Source organism: Carassius carassius, chromosome 32 (genome assembly GCF_963082965.1).
Source record: "Carassius carassius chromosome 32, fCarCar2.1, whole genome shotgun sequence".
NCBI classification, from domain to species: domain Eukaryota; kingdom Metazoa; phylum Chordata; class Actinopteri; order Cypriniformes; family Cyprinidae; genus Carassius; species Carassius carassius.
The window spans coordinates 28566572-28589082 of NC_081786.1; the positions used below are offsets into that span (position 1 = coordinate 28566572).

Below are 22511 nucleotides of genomic sequence, written 5' to 3' on the forward strand. Positions count from 1 at the left end.
TGTCAATCGATTACAAACTTTAACTAGATTAATCACACATTTTTTTTCTGTGATTAATCGCAATTAATCGCAATAAAAAAAGAAATGTTTTTGTACGTTTTTTATATATTTTTAATGTAATAATTTCACAGTAAAATTTAAATACTTGTTTAAATGACATCTTTTTATGAATGAAGGCCAGTATTACTGATATTAATACAGCTACTGATTTTTTTTTTATTTTTTTTTTACATTTATTATTAGGCTTCAAAAATATAACAGTTTTTAATTTAAGTAAACTTAAAACAATGCTAACATAAACCCATAATAAATGTCATGTTTACTCCTGCCCTTCCTGTCTTAACAGTTAGGAAATATACAGAAATTTAATAAAGTTATCAAAGTTATATGCAGTCTGCACTGCATAAACTATAAATTAAATAGTTAATCCTTATTAAAGCTACAAAAGTTATTTAGTCAAGAGCAGCGAGTCATTTTCTCTGTTCCCTTTGTTCTTTAAAGGCGCAATATGTAATTTTTCTGCTTTAAAAATAGCAGATATCACTATATCTATGTTATATATATTTTTTGTTGTGTACTTGCATTATCCCGAAAGTTTCCACGAACTTTAAAATCCGGAGAAAATTATAGTTTAATTAGAAGACACAGCACGTTTCTTTATTTCCGTTTTGTCGCCCGTCTATGGCGTCATATAAACTTTGACCCCTCTAGTTTATCTAACTTCCTGCGGAACCGCTAAAATACAAAGGTGAACAGAAGCAAAGACGAGACGAAGAAGAAAAAGTAGTAGCTAGCCTTGATCGAGACTATTATATTTTATATTTATATTGTTTATATTCGTATTTATACCTCAATCAATAACTTAGTTATGGATCATGATTATGCTTTGCCTGCACTTTCTGTGAAGCGCAAACGTACGGGTGAAATAAATGACCTGAGAAGGTTTTGGGACGAAGAAGAAACGAGACACGGGTAAATATTGGAGTTGCATTTCCAAGATAGAGAGAGCTTCGTGACAAGCTGAAACTACAGAGAGATGCTTTCATTCTAATAAACAGGTATGCATCCATTCAGCTAACTATATCTATCCGTATATTTTGTGAAACGATGATGTCTTGTGTAAAACGCAGAAGTCAATTTCCTCGGATAAGATGATTTTTATTCTTTCCTTATTTAACACAATGCTATAAACACACACTGACCTCATCGAGCTTTTATTTTGGCACTTCCGGCATTTTGAATTTGCATATTAGCTAAATATTTAGTTTCAACCGAAACATTTAGATTCAACATTTAGATTTAGATTTAGATTTAACATTTAGATTCAACATTTAGATTTAGATTTAGATTTAACATTTAGATTTAACATTTAGATGTAGATTTAATATTTAGATTTAACATTTAGATGTAGATTTAATATTTAGATTTAACATTTATATTTAGATTTAAGATTTAGATTTAACATTTATATTTAGATTTAGATTTAGATTTAGATTTAAGATTTAGATTTTATATTTATATTTAGATTTAAGATTTAGATTTAACATTTATATTTATATTTATATTTAACATTTATATTTAACATTTATATTTAACATTTATATTTATATTTAACATTTAGATTTTATATTTATATTTAGATTTAACATTTAGATTTAGATTTAATATTTAGATTTAGCATTTAGATTTAACATTCAACATTTAGGTTTAACATTTAATATTTATATTTAACTATTTAAAATATCTCTAAGTTGACAAATATTGTTGTAAATGTGCTAAAAAGTGACCGTCAAAAAATTCATACCAGTTTTTTAAACATTGTTTGAAGCTAAATGTGACAAAATGTTGCTGTTATTTTCAGCATGAGCAGCTTTACAAACGGCGCCCGATAAACTTCAGATCACTTAAGTGTTTATGATGTTGAGCTGTTTGACATTTTGATGGCATTAGAATGGATTGAATATGCAAGGAATAACTGACTCCGGGCCGTTGAATTGTTAAAATAATTGCACACCTCAGAACATTCGTCAACCAATCAGATTCAAGCATCCAACGGCTTCAAAATAGATAAGAAAGCACTGCAAAAAGAGAGAAGCAGTCATCAGTCTTTCAACATCAGAAGGAAAGAGTATAGTGTGGGGAAAAATATTACACAATGGCACCAAAGCTGGGATGAAAAACTAAAAGGAAGACATTTATACTTGATTAAAAAAAGAGGTAGCAGTGTGGAAAATAAGAGAGGAAACAGGAGGGAATTATGACCAGTTTAAGAATAGGGCATAGTAAATTAAAAAGCACTCTTCGTATTATGGGAAAACATCCAGCTGTGTTTTGTGACCAGTGCCAAATACCTGAGAGACTGTAGAATATGTGCTTATTAATTGTACAAAATATGAATTACAGAGGATGGATATGATAGATGACATGGAAAAATAGGACGTGGAGTAAAGAGTATAATGGACTGCAGTCTATGAGAAGCAAGGAACGAAATATTTGATTTGCTTTCTGACTAAAACGGGATTCATGACAACTATGTGGGAAATAACAAGAACCAGAAGATGGCAGTAATGCGAGGTTAAGGACGCAAGCGGTCGTGTAAACCCAAAGAAGAAGAAGAAAGCGGAAGTTGTCATCAGCCGCCACTTTCAGTTGCACATGTTAGCATACCGCTAAAGCTACGTAACGTTTTCATGACGTTTCCGTTATAAACAAAGCTTGAATTGATTGAGTTCACACCGCAGCGTATATTTGATCTCTTCTGGTTTTCAGCAGTGAATGCTGAAAGATGTGAATGAAACTTTCAGACATCGAGTAGATAAACAGAAGCCTGTAGCGATCAGTAAGGCACGGGATTTTTATTATATTTGTTCAGTTTGCTGGTTTATCACCAAACGTGTGAAAGATGCAGAAGGACTCGAGGGTGATGAAGACCTCTGCGCCTCCGGTGTCTCAGATCAACGCGGAGTATGTGACTCAGGTGAGTTAGGAGGACTTTATCAACTCATATCAGCTGCTCAGATCAGCACCAGACGTGCTTCACTTACTTTACTCCTCTTTGTGTTTCTCTCTCTTCAGCTTTCAAACAAATACTGGGCTCCTCATGTCAAGAACAAACTACCATTCGATCCTCAGGTGAGGCTTTGACCTTTAATCCTCCTTTAGCCTCAGTCTGCAGGACTTGACTTTACAGAATATATATATATATAGAGAGAGATATTACTCGAAATACAGATCCGGAAGGTTTGTTGTCTTCTGCTCATGTATTGTTGTGTATGTCCAGAAATGCATTTTCTGTTCAGTGATTGACCAACTAGCTTAATTCAGGATGTGGCTTATAACCATTGAATATTTTCTGTTTGCAGGTCATTGAAGACATTTATCAGAATGAGATTCTTAAATCAAAGTAAGACTTTTTATGTTTAGTTCTTGCATTATTATTATAAATACTGTGATCGTTGTTATTTTTAAAGTCTGTCAGACTTTCCACTATGAGCTTGTTGCAGAAATGAGTGAAAGCAGAGCTGTTGTTGTCTTGTGTATTATATGAAACTGTTTTAAAAGGAAAAAAATGACAACTTTGATGCAGGTTGACTTTGGCTGTTTGTTGTTTTTAGATTTGCCATCAGAAAGATTATGCTGTTGGAGTTCAGGTTGGTGGTTTCCGCTCAGGTTTGGTTGTGTAGTGGATCAGTAGGACTGCTGGTTTGCTGATGCTCTGTTGGTTTTACAGCCAGTATCTGGAGAACTACCTGTGGCCCAACTACACGCCTAAAGCCTCCAGTAACGGCTACCTGATGTCCATCTGCTGTATCGTCAATGAGAAGTTTAGAGAAAATGTTCCAGCGTGGGAGGTTTGTGTTAAACCATGGATGAATGTGAAACACTGACTTCAGATGCAATGCTATGTCAAATAAGTTACACTTCTGTACATAAATGACATTGATTACAACACATTCACTACTGATGTGCACACATTTTGACACACTGTATTAAAAATACAAATTCAGATTTAATTACTGAGATTTTCTTTTCAGTTTTGTATTTGGGCTAAATGAAAACTGCTTTCGGATTTGGTGTTTTGGTAAAAATGTAGTTTCGGTGCATGACTTCACCACACGTTTTTGACCATAGTTAATGACAAAATCAGAACCGATTTCAGATCCACAGTAACAGTTTGATCAAAATTTCTGTCTCTTCAGGTTTTTAAGCGTGCGCCCACACACTTCCCTCACTTCTTCAAGTGTGTGATGGAGTCGTGTCTGTCCGGTGAGCAGCTTGGCCTGCCGCTGAAGGAGCAAACCGTGCTTCTGCTCTTCCTCGATCACTGCTTCAACAGTCTGGTTAGTTACCAATCATTAGCAGTTGTTAATAACCTCCTGTGTTTGCATTTGTTGATTTTGGCTACAATTGCTAATGAGCTGTTGTTTTCTGGGCGCATCTCTTGGTGGCACTGTTGCCTTGCACAGAGCAAACACACTGAAATATGTTTGTTTTTTTTTCTAACCGCACTCAAGACACAAGTGCAAAACACTTTAGAAATGAAACCAAATAGCAGTTCACATGTATAATGACAACTTAAATTCAAAGACGTTTTCGTCTATTTTTGGGTTGCTGCTAATTTAAGTCATGTTGTCTCCCCATTCTAAAGCAGATGGTGCATTTGCATTGTTGATGAGATTGTCTAGTGTTTGTATGCTAATCATGTGTATTTCTGCTTATGCATGCACCGTGGAGGAAGGTTTTCTGTTTGAGTATCAATAGAAATGACCATCATAGGCCTATAATGTCCCTAATTAATTGTTAGGGATGGTGCAATCATGTTGTGGTCAGAGAGCATCCGTCATGACTGAACTCTGCAATATTCAAACAGACTGAACAAGTCATGAGCTGATGAATGCTTTCTATAGTGCAAGTACAGATGCTGTGAGAGGATCCAGTGCAGAAAATTACACCTGTAGCGAATCATTTTCACTCGTTTTTTCTGTCTGAGAATTTCATTGTATTTGGAAATAAATGGTAAGTGCATTTTTTTGTTTGTTTTCTCCACATACAGAAGACAAGTAGCATTAGTAAGTGGCAGGAGCACATGGACATTGATGATACTACAGTGTTTGATTTGAACTATATAGAGATTGCATCCAGTTATCAGCAACACAAACTGAAAAAAAAGAAATGTCTTTAAAAGCTCTGTATTCGTTTGAACTAATGTGATATGAGGTTCAGCTTCATCCCTGTTAAAGCAGAACTAACAGAAGATATTTTTCTCTTTTTTTTGTCACTACAGGAAGTGGACTTGATCCGTGAGCAGGTGCAGAAGCTGGTCTCTCTGCCCATGTGGATGTGTCTGCTGCCGGTGAATATTACTGCGTTGCACATATTTCATGTCCTATATGAGCATTATATCCTGCTGTCCATTACATCAGCTATATTTTACAAAATGCATGTGTTACAGTACAAAAACTCAATATTATACTCTATATTATATATAAATTTTTCATGCACTATTACATAATATTACATACTATATATTTCATGCATGGCTACTTGATGATTTGAGATTTTTGAAAGTGACTCCGGATTTTGTGGTTATTCAGACAAGGCTGCAGCAGGAACTGAAGAAGGTCCCAAAACTGCAGAAGTTCTGGAACCTGATTAAAAAGAACTATGAGAAGATGGAGCCGCAGGAGATGGAGCAGTAAGAAACAGCCTCACGCCCCATAAACCTGAAACAACTCAAAACTGTGTCCTGTGAGTCTCATGAACTGTGTTTTCACAGAGCTAAGAAGGAGCGTACCTTTCTCGCTTCCCTCATCAAGAAATTCCTGGTGGTGCTCATGTCCATCCCTGCAGCAGGTAAACCTGTTTATTCACACCAGCGTTTCTGTGTGATATTTTGATTAGTGTGACTTAATATTAGAAATAAGTCAGAAAAATCTAATCTTGCATGTGTTTTTTTTTTTGTTGAGTATCATATTTAATACACTAGGCTTTGATGGCTTATACAGTCTGACATAGTGATAATATAGACAATATGGAGCTCATACTTGAAGATATGCACAAAAATAAAAATTTTGGTGCAAATTAAAGCTGCACGATTGTGGATAAATTAATAATCACTTTTTTTTTTGGTCTCAAATAGAGATCACAATTCTGAAATAAACGAAATAATGTGTGTCCAAAAATGGCTGCAGTCTATTAATTAATTTTGAATTGTAATCTGTATTTCAAATATAATATTTAATACATCAGTATTTAATATTAAACTTATGAAAAAGTGGTTTGAATGAAATAATTAATGACTCATAAATGCTTCACTTGGATAAATACTGCTGTTTTACTTCACTTGTTTTCTTACTCCGTGTATTCGAACAAATCTTTTGAATGATTCAATGACAAATAATCTATTGGCAGAACAATGCAATCGACGCAAATGTTATTTGAAGTCTCAATTACTTTCAAAAGATGACTTTCTCTAATTTGATCGTTACCAAAGACATCGATGTTTATATCTGAACTATAAACTTTTATCCCAGTATTTCTTTGTTAATATGAATGACTTGAAGACTGAAATAATACTGTGTAACTGAAAAGACTGTTTGTGAAGCTATTTCTTACCTAAACAAACTTTAGTTTACTTGGGTAACCCCGGTTCTCTTTCAAACATTCCTTTGGTATCTCACTATGGGAATTGCCTCGTGCGTGACCAACCCTGGAGGCACCAATTACACCACGTCTGTCGGTTGACAGACCAATCACAGCATAATGGTCCCTACTTCATTCTCAGCATATCTCTTCTCTATGCAGCCTCACTCATGCTATAAGAGAACTGGGGTTACATGAGTAACCTAAAGTAGTCTTTCAAACATTTGTTCGGTAAATCACTGTGGAATAAAGACAACTCCTGTATTTCAGATACGCTGTCTGAAGCAGGCATGTCAACCAACTCAGTGATGTGACCTCTTTTTTGGTTGTTGTTGTTGTTGTGGCATAACTTAGCTCGCCAACGCACAAATGTCTTGAATTGAAATGCGCTTAAACCATGCCCACAAGGTGGCTAACCCTCGGGTAGTATGTGCCCTCAGCCCTTCTGGAGGACTAAGACCCATGAGCCCCTTTCACCCTGCGATTTCGGCAAATGCACGGGTAAAGTGTTCCGGCAATTGTTCCCGGGTTGCTAGATTTTGCACTTTCACACTGCCAGTGATGACCCGGGATATGTGCGTGCTTTCACACACAACCCGTAAAGATCCCGTAACGACACGTAACATCAGGGCGTGATGTGTAATGTACGAGTCGAAAACGTTAGGCACGTTATACTTGCACTGAAGCTGGCAAACGATCTCTGCGTCAGCACGGAAAGTGAGGAACTAACTGATCTCTGCCTCATACAGTTTGCACATTTTTTTGTCGCGAAAATTAATCTTCCTTCAAAACAGCCGGTAAAAGAGTCGCGTGATAACGTGCGTCATCACTACGACACGGCATTACATCTGGCTTTTGATCACACAGCACTCGTCCCGGGGCTGAACCTGGCAAGGTTACAGAGTATTCCCCCTTGACAGGAGATCTGCCCCTGCATTCATTGTTCCCGGGACATGAGTTACCTGTAATGAATGAATTTCCTTTCTCTGTTCTGCTATCGCACATTGAACCCCAACATGCAGCGACACTCTCTCCAGCAGCGGAGAGCTCGCAGCCAATGTCAATCACATTATCACTATTTGGTTGAGGTGGCGCTGCTGCTACCCAGCACTGAAACTCTCAGTCGCAACAGCCCCAATGGGATGACAGACACCGTTGAGGCCATCAGCCCTAGAAGACATATAGTCTGAATGGGACTTTTTTTTCCTCTCTTGAAAAGGGAGAGACAACCACGAATTGACCTGATGCGCTCATCTGATAGAACAGCTCTTGAGTTTATGATTGATGGAGAATCAAGTAAAGCCAAGCTGCTTCAGTCCAGTAAGTGTTCATCTGGAAATACTACTAACAATATGGAGTTAATTGATATTAACTAAAGTTCGGGAGCAGCGCCACGCCTCAAAACCACCCTTCCCTCCCTTTTCATCCATTCAGCCAACCTTATCCCACATAAACTTATCCTCATTGTCTGGCCTAAATATATGCTAGAGACGGTACCCCCACCCTGAGTCTCCGAGCCATCAATTCAAGATGCCCTGATCATCCTGACCATCATCCCATTCCCTCGACCCCTTCATCCTCTTTCTACTCTTCCCCAGTTTCATAGCTTGTTTGTGGCGTGGTCCTAGCTAGTGAAATCAAAGTTGTTATGTTTGCTTGATAAAAATCAGTAAGAATTTGCCCACAAAAAGACACATGAAGCAGCAGCTGAAGGTGATGTTTGGACAATGACACTAAAAGACCTCGCCTACATTTGTGCTACAAGTTAAGATGGGACTGATTTCTGTTACCCATAAGGCCTCGCTCTTCCTGCCGCCCCTCAGGCAGTGATTTATTTTTGTTTTGAAAATCTCTTTTTTTTCACCATCCTGTGACATGACCCAGCTTCAGAGCAGCTGATGCTCGCCTGTGGGCTCCTCTCACCGCTCTGCTAACACAGGCCCACGTGCCCCCCTCCCATCATCCACCTGTTCGGGCTGGAGATGGTGTGGCACACGAGGCCAGCACATCCTGTTTATGAGACCATCATAATACTGTCACTCTCTCTTTTCACTGCATTTCCCTCATCAGATGCAGATCCAGCATCCACCCCAGAATGCCATGTTTGTCTGTCTGTGTGAAATGAGATGTCAACACCGCTTTAATGTGTTTTGTGGTTCATGTTGCTCTAGGCGCCGTCCCCATGGAGAAGGTTCACTACTGTGAGAGATTCATCGAGTTCATGATTGACCTGGAGGTGAGTTGGCATTCCAGCATTTGTTCTGAAGCTGCTTTCAGTTTTTCTCCATATGATAAAGTCAGCATGAAATGAAAATTCTGAAGCATGTTATGAACAATTAATCCATGCATTTGTTTCCTTTCTAAACATTTTTGACCTTGTAATGTTTTTCAGTTGTAAAAAAAAAAAAAAAAAAAAAAAAAAAATTATATATATAGTTATTATTATTATTATTATTTCTTTATTTTCTTCTTACACAGAGAGAGAATTTTTTTTATAATAATAGATGCATATGTTTGTGGAGGTATTTATATGTGCACATGAAATACAGTGGTGGCCAAGTATATTCATCAACTAAAAAATGTTTTTAAGTTGGTTATTTCTATCTTTTGCTGTAGTGTGTTCGTAGGAAATATCAGTTTACATTTCCAAACATTCAGCAAACGATAGAAATAACTGACTTCAAACCATTTTTTAGCTGGTTAAAATACTAATGTTGTAATAATTTTGTCCACCAGTGTACATGCGTAAAAAAACACAAAAAAAACCCTATTACATTCATGTTAATTCCTCTCAAACCCTGCCCCTTGTGCTCATCTGCCTCAACTTTTGAGTGCCACACCCACATCTTAACATCCAATCAACAGCTGATGCATGGAAATAAGCCCCGCCTCACATTTGTACTTTTCTGATAATCCATTACACTCGGATGTGCATCAGAATACAGAAGAAATGATCTGTCACTTTGTCCATTGCCCCGTGACTTGAACATGTTTCTAACCTTGCTGGTCTTGGCCAGGCTCTCCTCCCGACCCGCCGCTGGTTCAACACCGTGTTGGATGACGCTCATCTGGTGGTCAACTGCCAGCTGTCTCACCTCACAGACCGGGAGAAAGAGGGTCACCTCTTCTGCCAGGTACAGCACTGTGCCTTCCTCTTTTTGTTTCTCTGTACTTAGTCGCTTGGTCAAATCAATCAAGCACAGCAAACATGGATTTTTATAGTTTTTAAATGGCAAACACAATTATGCATAAAAATCAGTAAATATTTACCCAAATTGTAAAGACTTTTCAACCACTGCCACTGCTTTCATTATTTAGCATTCTATGGTTATTGTAAGTGTATTACAATAACACCTTTCTGCAAACGTAAGAATGCTTTACAATAGTAAGATAAAAACTATGACAGCAGGCCTAAGCACAAGCATAAATATACACCGAGTACGGAGTCTGTTAGATGTGGAGATACTGAACTGTTGAATCATTGTTTTGTTGTTGTTGTGTTCAGCTCCTGGACATGTTGAAGTTCTACACCGGCTTTGAGATCAGTGATCAGACAGGAAATGCGCTCACACAGAAAGAGATGACCACACTTCACTACGACAGAATCACCTCTCTACAGGTAACCCATCTCATCAGTCCCTCAGGGGTCCCACACTTATCTGAGGGATTTAAACATGTTTTCAATTTAAGAATTAATTGATTAACTCCGACAATTATTTTATTGTGCGATAACAGTTTTTTATTAGTAAGCTACTACTAAATATTGTAGAAACGTTATGATCAAGGCTCTGGACTCGGAGCATAACTTGTTATTCTATAACAAGCTATAAAATATATTCTATAAAAACGTTAATGTCCTGATAGTGACAAATGGCTTGTTTTATATTTAATTTAACTACATTTGTGTTATAAGTTGAGATTCAGGTCACAATAAATATTTTAACTGCTATGTAAAAGAAACACTGCTATAAAAAGCGTTTGCAAACCAAATGTTATTACACTTTTGTTCATATAGCAGTAGGCCTACTTAAAAAAGAAAAAGTGCACAATACACTACTTTTGAATGCATTATTAGTTTTTAATCGTGATTAAATTAAATTTATGCATTTAGCAGATGCTTTTATCCAAAGCGACTTACAGAGCATTCAGGCTATCAATTTTTACATATCATTATGATTAATCGCATTATTGTTTGCGAAAAATGTAAAGCATTGGCCAGCACTAGGGCTGGATAGTATATTGAACGATATGATCATGTGCATCTCGTCAGTAAAGTCGGTTCCTTGATTAGCGGTATATATAACTCTATATAGTGTAGCGTGTCAGTGGACTACGGCTCTGTGTATTAACTGCAGCTCCATTGGAAAGCAGTTGATGGGGATTTACTGCTAATCAATTGTACTCTTATTATATTGTGCACTGTATTTTATTTACATTTATGGATTTAGCAGATGCTTTTATCCAAAGCGGCTTACAGTGCATTCAGGGTATTCATATTTTTAACAGGATGTGTGTTCCCTGGGAATTGAACCCACAACCTTTTGCGCTGCTAATGCAATGCTCTACCACTAAGCCACAGGACCACCAGTATTTCACCTAGTATGTATTAATATGTAGTATGCTCCTTTACCTAAATGAATATTTTAAAAGCATAGAAGCCACAAGCAGATGATCTAAATCCAGTGGTCTGAAGTTATGTGCAACACTCAGGTTCAGTAAGGGAGAAGTTGGTTCTTGTATCACTTTTGGTGTATTGGTAGCCACCCGAGTCTGTTCTGTACCAGTCATGTGGTTTGTGATGATTCATTGCTCTATGATTATTAAATCTGTTGGATGTTTCAGAAGCTTTCTGACTGGTGTTTGTCTTTCAGAGAGCAGCGTTCGCTCATTTCCCTGAGCTCAGTGATTTTGCCCTGTCTAATGTGGCCGCTGTGGACACGCGAGAGTCCCTCACCAAACACTTCGGCCATCTCAGGTTAGTAACGGCAGTGTGTTATCTCTTCAGAGAGAGAGCGAGAGATCCGCTCCATTAGATTAATGGCTCCTGCCAGAGCTCCAGATGGGGTTCCCACAATCATGTTATACGATAAAAAAAAAAAACTAATGTTAATTATTGTTAAAAACAAAAATATAATTAAAAAAAAAAATAATAATCCATATGCTGCCTAATGTTGTCTTCCTGACCACACGTTTAAAGAAGAATTGTCTGTAGCAGATTGAGCCTTTATGCATAATGGATGACATGAATTTTATTATAAAATCCAATCAATAAATGTGTTTTAGTGCTCTTTAATGTGGTGTGACTGATCGCTGTAGCGTCTCAAGTGGCACATCCTCTTCATTACTAAAGCACAAAATAAACATGAATGAACACCAGAAGGTGTTTTGTGTGTTGAAAGAAACTGTACAACTTGCTGTAATGCATCATGTCTCGTAATCATAGTTTTATGATGCATGTCATATGTTCTTCTGTCATGCTTTTCTGATATTATCTGATATTTCCTTAACTACTGAGAACATTACAAATCAAGAAATTAGTTTGGTTGTATATTGTTTTTATGACATGTTAGATAAATTACATGTGCAAAATAATGGAGATGCCTTCTTGAGCTGCTTTGAAAGGGCTCTGTGTGCTTTTGTTCATCTGTGACTGGGTTTTGTCTGTTCTTCTCTCTGCTTGTAGTCCCAATACCCTCCACCGGGTGTCAGCATACCTGTGTCTCCTCCCTGAGCTTCCTGATGGACAAGATACATCTTACCATAAAGAGTTCCTTCTGGAGCTACTGGTAGGGATATCTTAAAATATCACAAGTGCATAAAAGGGTTTACTTTTTACTTTCTGATTGAGAACATTTTGCCACATTCACACAATTCTCACAAACAGCTATTCAAACCTTTTTTTCCAGCACATATGTTTGTCACCAGACATCCAAATGAAAGTTTTTAGACATGCACAGAGATGATGTCAAAGGACAATATTTCTGCTTCCCAATAGATCATGTATTCTTGCAAGCATATTTTTTTATATGTTCTCACATGCTACAAAAATGCACTCTGGGGATTTTAAACATGCATTTATACCATGTGTGCTTTGTGAAATACAGATTTATTCCCGCTGAGAAGGTTATTGTATTTGTTGTTTTTGACCCATGTAATCTTGTATCCTAACCAGAATTTTAGATACCAGTTCTAGATTCCAGTTTTGACACCACAATAAAAACTACTAGCCTAACTACTAATGTAAAGTTCAAACATTTTTAAAGGCTAGTGAATGATCAGTAAAAAACAAGAAAAAGAAAATGAACACATTGCACGCAATAGAACAAAGTAAACAATGCTTTTAGGTTTTTCAGGTGGGTCTAACAGTAGTAATCAGATATAGATGTTTAAAGGGATAGTTCACCCAAAAATGAAGATTTGATGTTTATCTGCTCACCCCCAGGACATCCAAGATGTAAGTGACTTTGTTTCTTCAGTAGAACACAAACTGAGATTTTTAACTCAAACCGTTGCAGTCTGTCAGTCCTATACTGGAAGTGGATGGGAATCACGGCTTTGAGAGTCAATAAAACATACATAATAAAACCAAATTAAACCCTGCGGTTCGTGACGATACATTAATGTGTAAAGACACGAAACGATCGGTCTGTTCAAGAAGCTGCTTTTTTATCTCTGATTAAAGTGGTTTGATTGACCGTATTGCCCATGTAGTTTTTTTAGCTTTGCTCACAGAGATCTAGTGTTGAGGGACAAACGTGTTTAAAAGGGTTTTGATGATTGCTAAGTGCTTGAGGCTGTGAATGGCTTTAATTCTCACTCTTATAGTGTATTTTAACCTCTGCTGCAGATGTTTAAGACATCTCGGGCCCATCGGTGGTCCTGCTTCAGGCGTGTTTTAATTACTCCCTCCTAATCTCATCAAGAACTCGAGCATTTCCTCTTTAATGCTGTCGCTGTGTTGATGGAGCCGGTGTCAGGCGCTCATTTGTGTGTTGAGCAGCTGAAATCTGGTTATGTGCTTGTGCTGCGGCCCACAATGGAGTCAGAGCAGGTCACAAACCAGATAAAACACTTAATTAAGCTTCAACAGGATAAGCTGCCCAAACAATCCTGATTAATTCATTTGATTTCCTCAAAGCTGCGTCCCACGTGAGCCTGCCGACTCGTTTTCTCATTGAAAACGTTTAATGTTTTCTCAGCAGAGTCGTCTCACAGCGTTAGCTAATTAGAATTTGAACTGAAACTTAATAGAAAGGTTTTATAGCCATCAGGATGTACAGGAAAAGTTAATTCAGACAGTTTATTATGCATGCACTGCGTATAACAATTTATTTTAAGAAAGTTTTGAGACTGTGGGATTTGAACTACTCTGTTTGCGATACATGACTTATACAGGTTTACCCAGCATGCTTTGTCCACAGGGCAGATGATTGGGTGATTAATTGAGGAACTGGCCAAGACTAATCTAACCCCATGAAACCCTCCTCACTTCCATTCAGGTGTCCCGCCATGAGAGACGAATCTCCCAGATAGAGCAGCTCAACCAGATGCCTCTGTACCCCACCGAGAATATCATCTGGGACCAGAACATCGTTCCCACCGAGTACTACTCTGGAGAAGGTGGGAATCTTCACATAGGAGTTCACCTCCTAATCATCATACTATTATGTCATATACCTTTGCATTAATAAAACTAGAAGAATAGGAAAAAAAAAAAAAAAAAAGTACTGTATTTTTCGGACTATAAGTCGCACCTGAGTATAAGTCGCATCAGTCCAAAAATACGTCATGATGAGGGAAAAACATAAATAAGTCGCACTGGACTATAAGTCACATTTATTCAGAACCAAGAGAAAACATTACCGTCTCCAGCCGCGAGAGGGCGCTCTATGTTTTCAGTGTAGACTACAGGAGCAGTGAGCAGCATAGATAATGTTACATAATGTTTTCTCTTGGTTCATTTCTCTCGGTTCATGTCAAATTAATTTTGATAAATAATTCGCACCTGACTATAAGTCGCAGGACCAGCCAAACTATGAAAAAAAGTGCGACTTATAGATGGTTTCATCGGGCGCACGCGCATGGACCTAAGTTAACTTCCGGTCTGTGTTGTGTATATCGGTCTGGCTGCGGTGCCTTCTACAAACGCAGTTAAAGTCAAGGTGATGAGCAGACTGAAGTTGGGGTCAGGTGGTTGTGCTGCGGGATGTGTTTCCCATACATTTATTTATTTTTGGAGACTCGCCACAATTTTAAAACTGATCGATTTTCAAAAAGGCTTCGTTGAATAAACATGAGTAACGTTATGTACTGCACGTTTAATAATAATATTTCCTTACATTTATGTTTAAATATCAAAACGAGGCACAGGTGTTTTAATATCGCTGTATTTCTGAAGGAAGACTTGCATGTTATATGCCTGATAAAGCAGCGTTTGTGAGCGTAGCTGAACCAGCTGTTACTGAGGAAACCTCTATTTCTCGCCCTTTATGTCTATGCTTTAAAACATCTCCTGCTGGCAAAGAATGAATTTGCATTTTCATTAAGTCCGCCTGATCCACGCGGCAAACATATTTTGTTTGTTATCAAAAAATATCTACTCTAGAGGGACTTGGCTGTTGTTATTGATTCTATTTGGAAGTCTACCGGAAGTTAAGTTAGGTCCACAAAAGCGCACATGCGAAGTAACGTTTGTTTATGTTGTTGCCGTTGAAACCGTCTATAGTCCGAAAAATACGGTATTTATTTCGCTTTCCTTACTCGTATTACTGTATTTATTCAACAATGGAACACAAAAGGAGAAATTTTGAAGAAGGATCAGCTCTTTTCCATACAACAACAGATCATAGTGACCAAGTATTTCAAAGTCCATAAAGCACAAAAGATGCACAAAAAAAAACAATTAACAAAATTAAAATAATAATAATTACCTAGTATCTTTAAGGGGTTAGTTCTCCCAAAAATAAAAATGCTGTCAGTAATTACTCACTCTCATGTCGTATCAAACCCGTAAGACCTTCGTTCATCTTCAAAACCAAATTAAGATATTTTTGATGAAATCTGAGAGCTCTCTGACCCTCCATGGACACTGTCTTTTGTCATTTTGGAGAATATCCACTGTGCGTAATCAACGTAATCAGAGATATTTACGCTTAGTAGACGGCACGCACATGCTTGACGTAAATACGCTGATTACGTTCAGTGAATACTCTCCAAAATGGCGGAAGACAGTAACTTGGGGAGAAGAATTGTTGAATAATTATTACTGTTTTCTCTGCACACAAAAAGTATTTAACGGGTTCAGCCGTAATTTTATGAAGCAACTGAACCCCTGATGTCACATGGACTATTTTACAGATATCCTTACTACGTTTCTGTGAGGTGATCGTGTTACTTACACTGCTGTCTATGGGAGGATCAGAGAGCGCTCAGATTTCATCTAAAATATCTTAATTTGTGTTCTGAAGTAGAACGAATGTCTTCTGGGTTTGGAACAACATGAGGGTAAATAATTAATGACAGAATTTACATTCTAACTCCACTGATGCCTTGATTGTGTCCGTTTGTGCATTGAATTGAAGTATGAAAATAATGTTATGTGCAATTAAAAAAAACAATTATACATCTGTTTTTATTTAGAAATGTATTAAAAAATTTTAATTGATTAGAACACTTTAATTTAGTTTAATGAAAACTTTTAACCAAAACACTAGCTGCTTTAACATGGACCATACTAATCCGATTGTAATAGGACTAGAAACACAATCAGAATAAAGTCACATGTAAACACTCGATCGGATTGAAAACCCAAACTGGAAAGTTCTGCGCATGTGCATTGACGTAGAACTAGCGTAATGACGTGTGACGTGCGGATCGAGCTGTTCTTCCTGGTGAATAAAGTGTAATGAATAAGTATCCCGTCATTATAAAACTCCCCTTTCACTCCGCGTCAGAGTCCTTGTTTTTTGTGTAGGAAAGGGCACTTTTAATTATTTATAAAACAATTTAAGTGAGCAGCACTGCACAACAGTTCATGTGCTGGTCGTCGCCTAATTTGAACCCGAAGTAGATAAATATCACAGCATGCGACAACAGCGGGAAACTCTGTATATACATGCAGTGTGTGCTCGTCAAAAGAGTAAATCCGATCAAAATCTTGTGATAAATAAACGCGTTTATCAACCCCATCACTATTTAGCGTTCATGTAAACACTACGCTCAGATTCGTCAATCTGAATGCTAATAATTGCCCTTTTTTGTGTGAATCTGCAGGTTGTTTAGCTCTCCCCAAGCTGAACCTGCAGTTTCTGACCCTGCATGACTATCTTTTGAGAAACTTCAACCTCTTCCGTCTGGAGTCCACCTATGAAATCCGGCAGGATATCGAGGACATCGTGTTACGGATGAAGCCATGGTTTGTTCTCAGTGCAAAACGTTTTTAGCATTTTAACAAAAGATTTAGATTTCAAATCAACCTCTAAAGGCCAATTCCCATGACTTGGCTCAGGACTTCATCAAGGGGCGGTTTTCAAGAATGTTTTAATTGATAAAAAACTTAAAGTGGTCAAACTATTTTTTTTTAATGTCGAGATACTTGATGTGGATACACACAGGATATTTTTTCTCTCTTAATTTATGGTCAGTTTTGAAGCTTGACATCCCCTGTACAGCATGCATGCTAACTGCGTGAAGGTCCTGTTCATGATCTGGCGTGTGCGTGTACTGTGTCCCGCAGGCAGTCCGAGTACGGAGGAGTGGTGTTTGGAGGATGGGCTAGAATGGCACAGACCATAGCCTCGTTTTCTATCGTGGAGGTGGCCAAGCCAAACATCGGAGAGAACTGGCCAGCTCGTGTCCGAGCTGACGTCACCATTAACCTCAACATCCGGAGTAACATCAAAAACGAGTGGGAGGGTAAAGCTGACTGTCTCTATCTCTGCAGGCATTAGCAGCGCATTAAAACCTATTCACAACACCCTTGAAAGCACCCAGCAGTATCATGGTTATTATCATTAATGAAAAACTTAAAGCTGCAGTCCGTACCTTTTTTGGTTAAAAATGATCCGAAATCAATTTTTGAGCAAGTACATGTCCATCCAGTGTTCAAAACTATCTCTTTACCTTAGCCTGATTCACAGCGGTTAGCTTATACTAATGTTGTAAGCATAGAGAACAAGTCCCGCCTAGTAGTCTACTGTTCAGATGACAATTTATGATCAGGACTTGAGATTGACTTGGAAAATCAATGTATTATATTGTTGAATGTTTAATTTGTATGTGACATGTTAATGTACCAGTGAAGCTGATAATATCAGTTAAATAAATGTAAGTACAGCAGCTTTTCTTCCTTGCATCTCTTCACATCTTTGCTGGTTTCTACAGGGCTGCGGAAGCACGACGTTTGTTTTCTGATCACGGTGCGGCCCAACCTGCTCTACGGCACACGCTTTGACCGCCGGCAGCCGTTTGTGGATCAGGCCGGGCTGGTGTACGTGAGAGGCTGTGAGGTGCAGGGCATGCTGGATGATAAGGGCCGCGTCATAGAGGAAGGTCAGACCGCTTACTGAGTTCACTCAACATTGTGATGAACCGAATGTGGGAATATACGATAATGCAATTTATTTCTGTGATGAGCAGCTGTATTTTCAGCATCATTCCTCTAGTCTTCAGTGTCACATGATCTTCATATGATGATTTACTGCTCAAGAAACATGTCTGATTATTATCAATGTTTAAACCTGAATCTCTGGATGGTCCTCACTGTTTCTGGATGTGGTCTAGTATCACTGGTCATTTCTGGTCCAGTGATTTCAGTGTCAATTCACTTGACAGATTAACCTCAATTTAGACTAAATATTGATTTCCATCATTACGTTTATATTTATTAATCTAGCAGAGGTTTTTACCCAGAGCGATTTTACAAATGAGCCATCGTCTTGTGACTAATTTATGGTTTTATTTGTGCAAAGGTCCCGATCCGAAGCCCAAATTAAAAGGTGACACCAGGACGTTTCGGATATGGCTCGACCCAAACCAGTACCAGCAGGACATGACCAACAGCATCCAGAATGGAGCAGAAGACCCCTACGAGACCTTCAACATCATCATGAGACGCAAACCCAAAGAGAACAACTTCAAGGTCAGACGATTCCCCATATATGCCTGCTCACACTGTTGAGCGGCAGCGGAAGATTAGATTGGCCTTGCTATGATCAATATATATATATATATATATATATTGCACACACATTAAATTTCATGTAAATCATCCATGCTTAACCTGGGTCACGCTTAAGTTCACGGCAGAAACTGCATCTTGTTTGCTTTAGCCTAATTATTTTACAAAAGCACTGCGTTTTGTTGTTATTTGGAGTGCACACACATAAACGTCGAAAGATTGATTACTTTTATCTGTATGACCAAAAATGACGGAATATTTTGACAACAAATTCCCTCTGCTCTGAGCATTTAATAATCACTCTACAGATAAAGTATTTCAGTTAGGGCTGGGATAAACGATTATTTTTTAAACGATTAATCTAGCGATTATTTTTTCGATGCATCGATTAATTTAACGATTAATTTTTCCAGACCGATTCGATTTCGATTATCTCCCCATTAATTGACTACTAACAATTTATACATGTTGATTTACATATCTGAATGAAAAAAACATGAATTCCTTAACATTGCAATATATGTTTATTGCTCTTAAAATTACAAAATAAAAGACTGACTAAGAATGCATTACTTTACACTTGTATAGAGATAGCATTCAATAAAACCTTGAAGCCTTGAAAACACATAGCTTACTGAAACAAGCTTACTGAACACATAGGGCCTAGCTTACTGAAAAAAAGTTCTTCTTTCAGATGAAAATAACAACAACTTGATGTCTAGCATTCAATAAAAAAGGTCACCCAAAATACTTGTTTAGAGCAATTGAAAGAATACAGTAACCAATGTAAACTTTAGGGCTTTAAGCTAATACAGAGAGTGCTTTTCCAAAAAATAAAAATTAACAGTGGGAGCCAGCAGCCTGTCATGTAGAAAAAAAATCACCGAATGCTCCACGTGAAACTCCACGTGTCTAATGATTTTGGTTAATATGCACGAGGGAGGGAGAGAAAGAGAGAGAGAGAGCGAGAGAGCAAGACAGAGCTCGTGTAGTTTGAAGACTGTGAGTGCGCGAGCGTGCGTGAAACTTGGGTGTTTCGCCCTTTTTCTATCGTGTGATTTTGATTAATATGCACGACTGAGAGAGAGAGCAAGAAGCGCTCATGTTGTTTGAAGACTGTGAGTGCGCTCACAGCCGGGGCTCTCTCTCGTACGCGCTCTGTCACTGTCACTCACCGATCAAATAAGGCTTTGACAGCCGCCAAAAAAAAAGATCAATGCAGAAAAACCCCTGGATTGGTTATATAACGTTGGACAGAATGTTGATCCGGCCATCGCGTATATTCAGCGCACATAAGGTAAACGTTTTGCAAAAGTTTTTTAGAGAAAAAAAAACAGGTCGAGGAATCGATGCGCATATTTTGCGTCGACTTATTTTTTGCGTCGACGTCATCGATGACCTCGACGCGTTGTCCCAGCCCTAATTTCAGTGTATGTTCATAACGAAGCCTATATTAAAATAAAAAATAAAATAACAGGAGAGTTTCAAAGTGGCTTAGACTATTGTGTGCAAACTTTTTTTTATCCTTACCACACGCCAAACTAATAACATTTTCAGCATTAAAAGGTATAATTGCTGCATTCTGCTCTGAAAATTTTGTTTGTGATGAAAATAACAGTACACTTTCGTCATTTATTTTATCTACAGATCGATGCATTTTCTTACAGATTTCTGCTTATTCAAAATCAGAGACAGATGAAGTAGCACTGTAAGATTACTTTTTTAAATGCATTACTGGGAAAGCGACTGCGTATGAATGTGCTGAATCTGTTTAATTATGCTTTAACCTGAAAATATCCAGTTAAAGGAACAGACTAGTGATGGGAAGTTCGATTCTTTTCCGTGAACCGGTTCTTTCGGACAGTTCAATTCAATAAATCGGTTGAAAAAACGGGTTCACCGGTTCTTTTACACTCGACGTAATGACGTCATTGGCGATGACGTAATGGCGTCACGTCAATCAAACATTCAAATATAAAAAGTCAGTAATCATAACTTTAGTCAGTTAAAAACCTCATAATCATGAAAAGTTTCCAATTAAGTTTTGCAACAACGCACCCAAATACAGTAACAGCAATAATGTGCATACGAGAATTTAAGTCTTGAAGATATAAAGTAAATAAATTAGGTGTCATCAGCGCAGAAACCATGATCCACTTACTATACATAATCCATTGCGAGGTATTTGTTATTAAATGAACTTACGTTTCGCCAGATTGTCCTTCATTCAAGCCTTCGGTTTACCAGCACTCATAACATTAGCACAGAATCAGTTCAGACGCAATCACCAAAAGAATAAGTTCGGTTCAGACGCTCTGTGTGTCAGTTAGATTCACGCTGAATCACACATGCGCAGTATCAGCTCCTCTGTTCTCGTATCGGACGTGTCCGACAGAAACGATTCTCGGTTCAGTGTACAGATGATCCGAAAACTGATGCAACCGGTTCTTGACTCGAGAAGGAGAACTGCTCCAGCAGTGGGCGTGTTCGTTCGTCATCTGGCTCGGCTCGGTGTTCATCTTAAGTTCTCTCTTCACAGCAGTTCAGTCAGTGTACTGTTTGAGTAAATGAATTACTCCGGGATATTGGTTTATTCTGACTCCGAGGGAGTGTCAGTCACGTTAAAAAAGTTAACAGCTTAAGTCATTTGTGGATTAACGCTTACTGGAGACGCGAACCGTTTCAAACGATTCAGTTCGATTTGGTGAACTGGTTCAAACGGTTCACTAAGAAGAACCGGTTAAATTGAACGATGCGTTTGCGAATCGGACATCACTAGAACAAACAAACTCCTTGAGAACTAGCCTGTAACTTCCCGCTCGGAGATATCCAATTGTACTCGTGATGAAGCGGTCTTGGAGCGAGTGAGAACCACGACACTCCAACTTTTAAAAAAATCTGCTCCTCGCTCCAGTCAGAATCACACCGCTCCTCTCAAATACTCTTGTCGTGTGAATGCGCCGCTCAGAAAAAGCACAAGTCAAAGCAGCGCGCGAATGAAACTTTTAAAAGCAGATGTAAATGAGAGAGTAACTCTAGCGTAGTGTTGTCACGGTACCAAAATTTCAGTATTCGGTACCGATTCCAGTGAATATCCACGGTTCCCGGTACCAAAGCAAAACACAAAAATATGCTAATTAAAAAAAAAAACTTTTTAGCACTAGAAATAAAACCAATGCCATTCTTTATACTTATTTACAATTGTGTTTAAAGTTTTTCTACAAGTTATATAATTATGAAAAACAGTAAACAAGTTTCACCCAAATTTAATTTGTCTTTTAATTTATGAAATTTAAACATTTTATTTTTGGTAAATAAAGAGGATTTGCTATTAAAATTAAAACATGGAAGAAATATTGTGATTTATTTCTTTAAAAAATAGTTTTATAAATTTTTTCAACAGTAGTAGCAGTATCACATACATTTTACTAAATAATAGTAATATTTCTAGCACAATGCCTTTATGTAAAAATTAACTTTTAGGCCTAATGAATGCATATTTGTCATTTTAACTGAACTTAAGACTGGTGGTGATGCTTAAGATATTTTTGGTCATTGAGGGTTTCTTTAAAAAAATGTTAATAGATCATAATAATTATTATTAAAGGAGTCATGAGCCACAATTTGCACTTTTCCACGAGAATCAATGTATGTTATGATTACCTAACGATTATACACTGGCCGGGAAGCC

The 22511-nt window shown here is 37.8% G+C and overlaps 1 protein-coding gene across 2 annotated transcripts in view; it reads left to right on the forward strand.

Annotated features, from left to right (window-relative positions):
* The first annotated feature begins 2615 nt into the window (after positions 1-2615).
* The window catches only part of aqr (aquarius intron-binding spliceosomal factor), a 57298-nt gene continuing 37402 nt past the window's right edge, over positions 2616-22511 (forward strand). For both annotated transcript variants that reach the window (XM_059520904.1, XM_059520905.1), the window contains exons 1-19: positions 2616-2977; positions 3076-3132; positions 3363-3403; positions 3615-3650; positions 3731-3851; positions 4200-4340; positions 5285-5353; positions 5595-5695; positions 5777-5853; positions 8814-8878; positions 9660-9776; positions 10148-10261; positions 11514-11617; positions 12326-12428; positions 14142-14262; positions 16915-17056; positions 17378-17556; positions 18025-18192; positions 18612-18781. In XM_059520904.1, coding sequence (XP_059376887.1) covers positions 2903-2977; positions 3076-3132; positions 3363-3403; positions 3615-3650; positions 3731-3851; positions 4200-4340; positions 5285-5353; positions 5595-5695; positions 5777-5853; positions 8814-8878; positions 9660-9776; positions 10148-10261; positions 11514-11617; positions 12326-12428; positions 14142-14262; positions 16915-17056; positions 17378-17556; positions 18025-18192; positions 18612-18781 — 2001 coding nt within the window. In that variant the 5' untranslated portion in view covers positions 2616-2902. The remainder of the gene's footprint in view (positions 2978-3075; positions 3133-3362; positions 3404-3614; positions 3651-3730; positions 3852-4199; positions 4341-5284; positions 5354-5594; positions 5696-5776; positions 5854-8813; positions 8879-9659; positions 9777-10147; positions 10262-11513; positions 11618-12325; positions 12429-14141; positions 14263-16914; positions 17057-17377; positions 17557-18024; positions 18193-18611; positions 18782-22511) is intronic.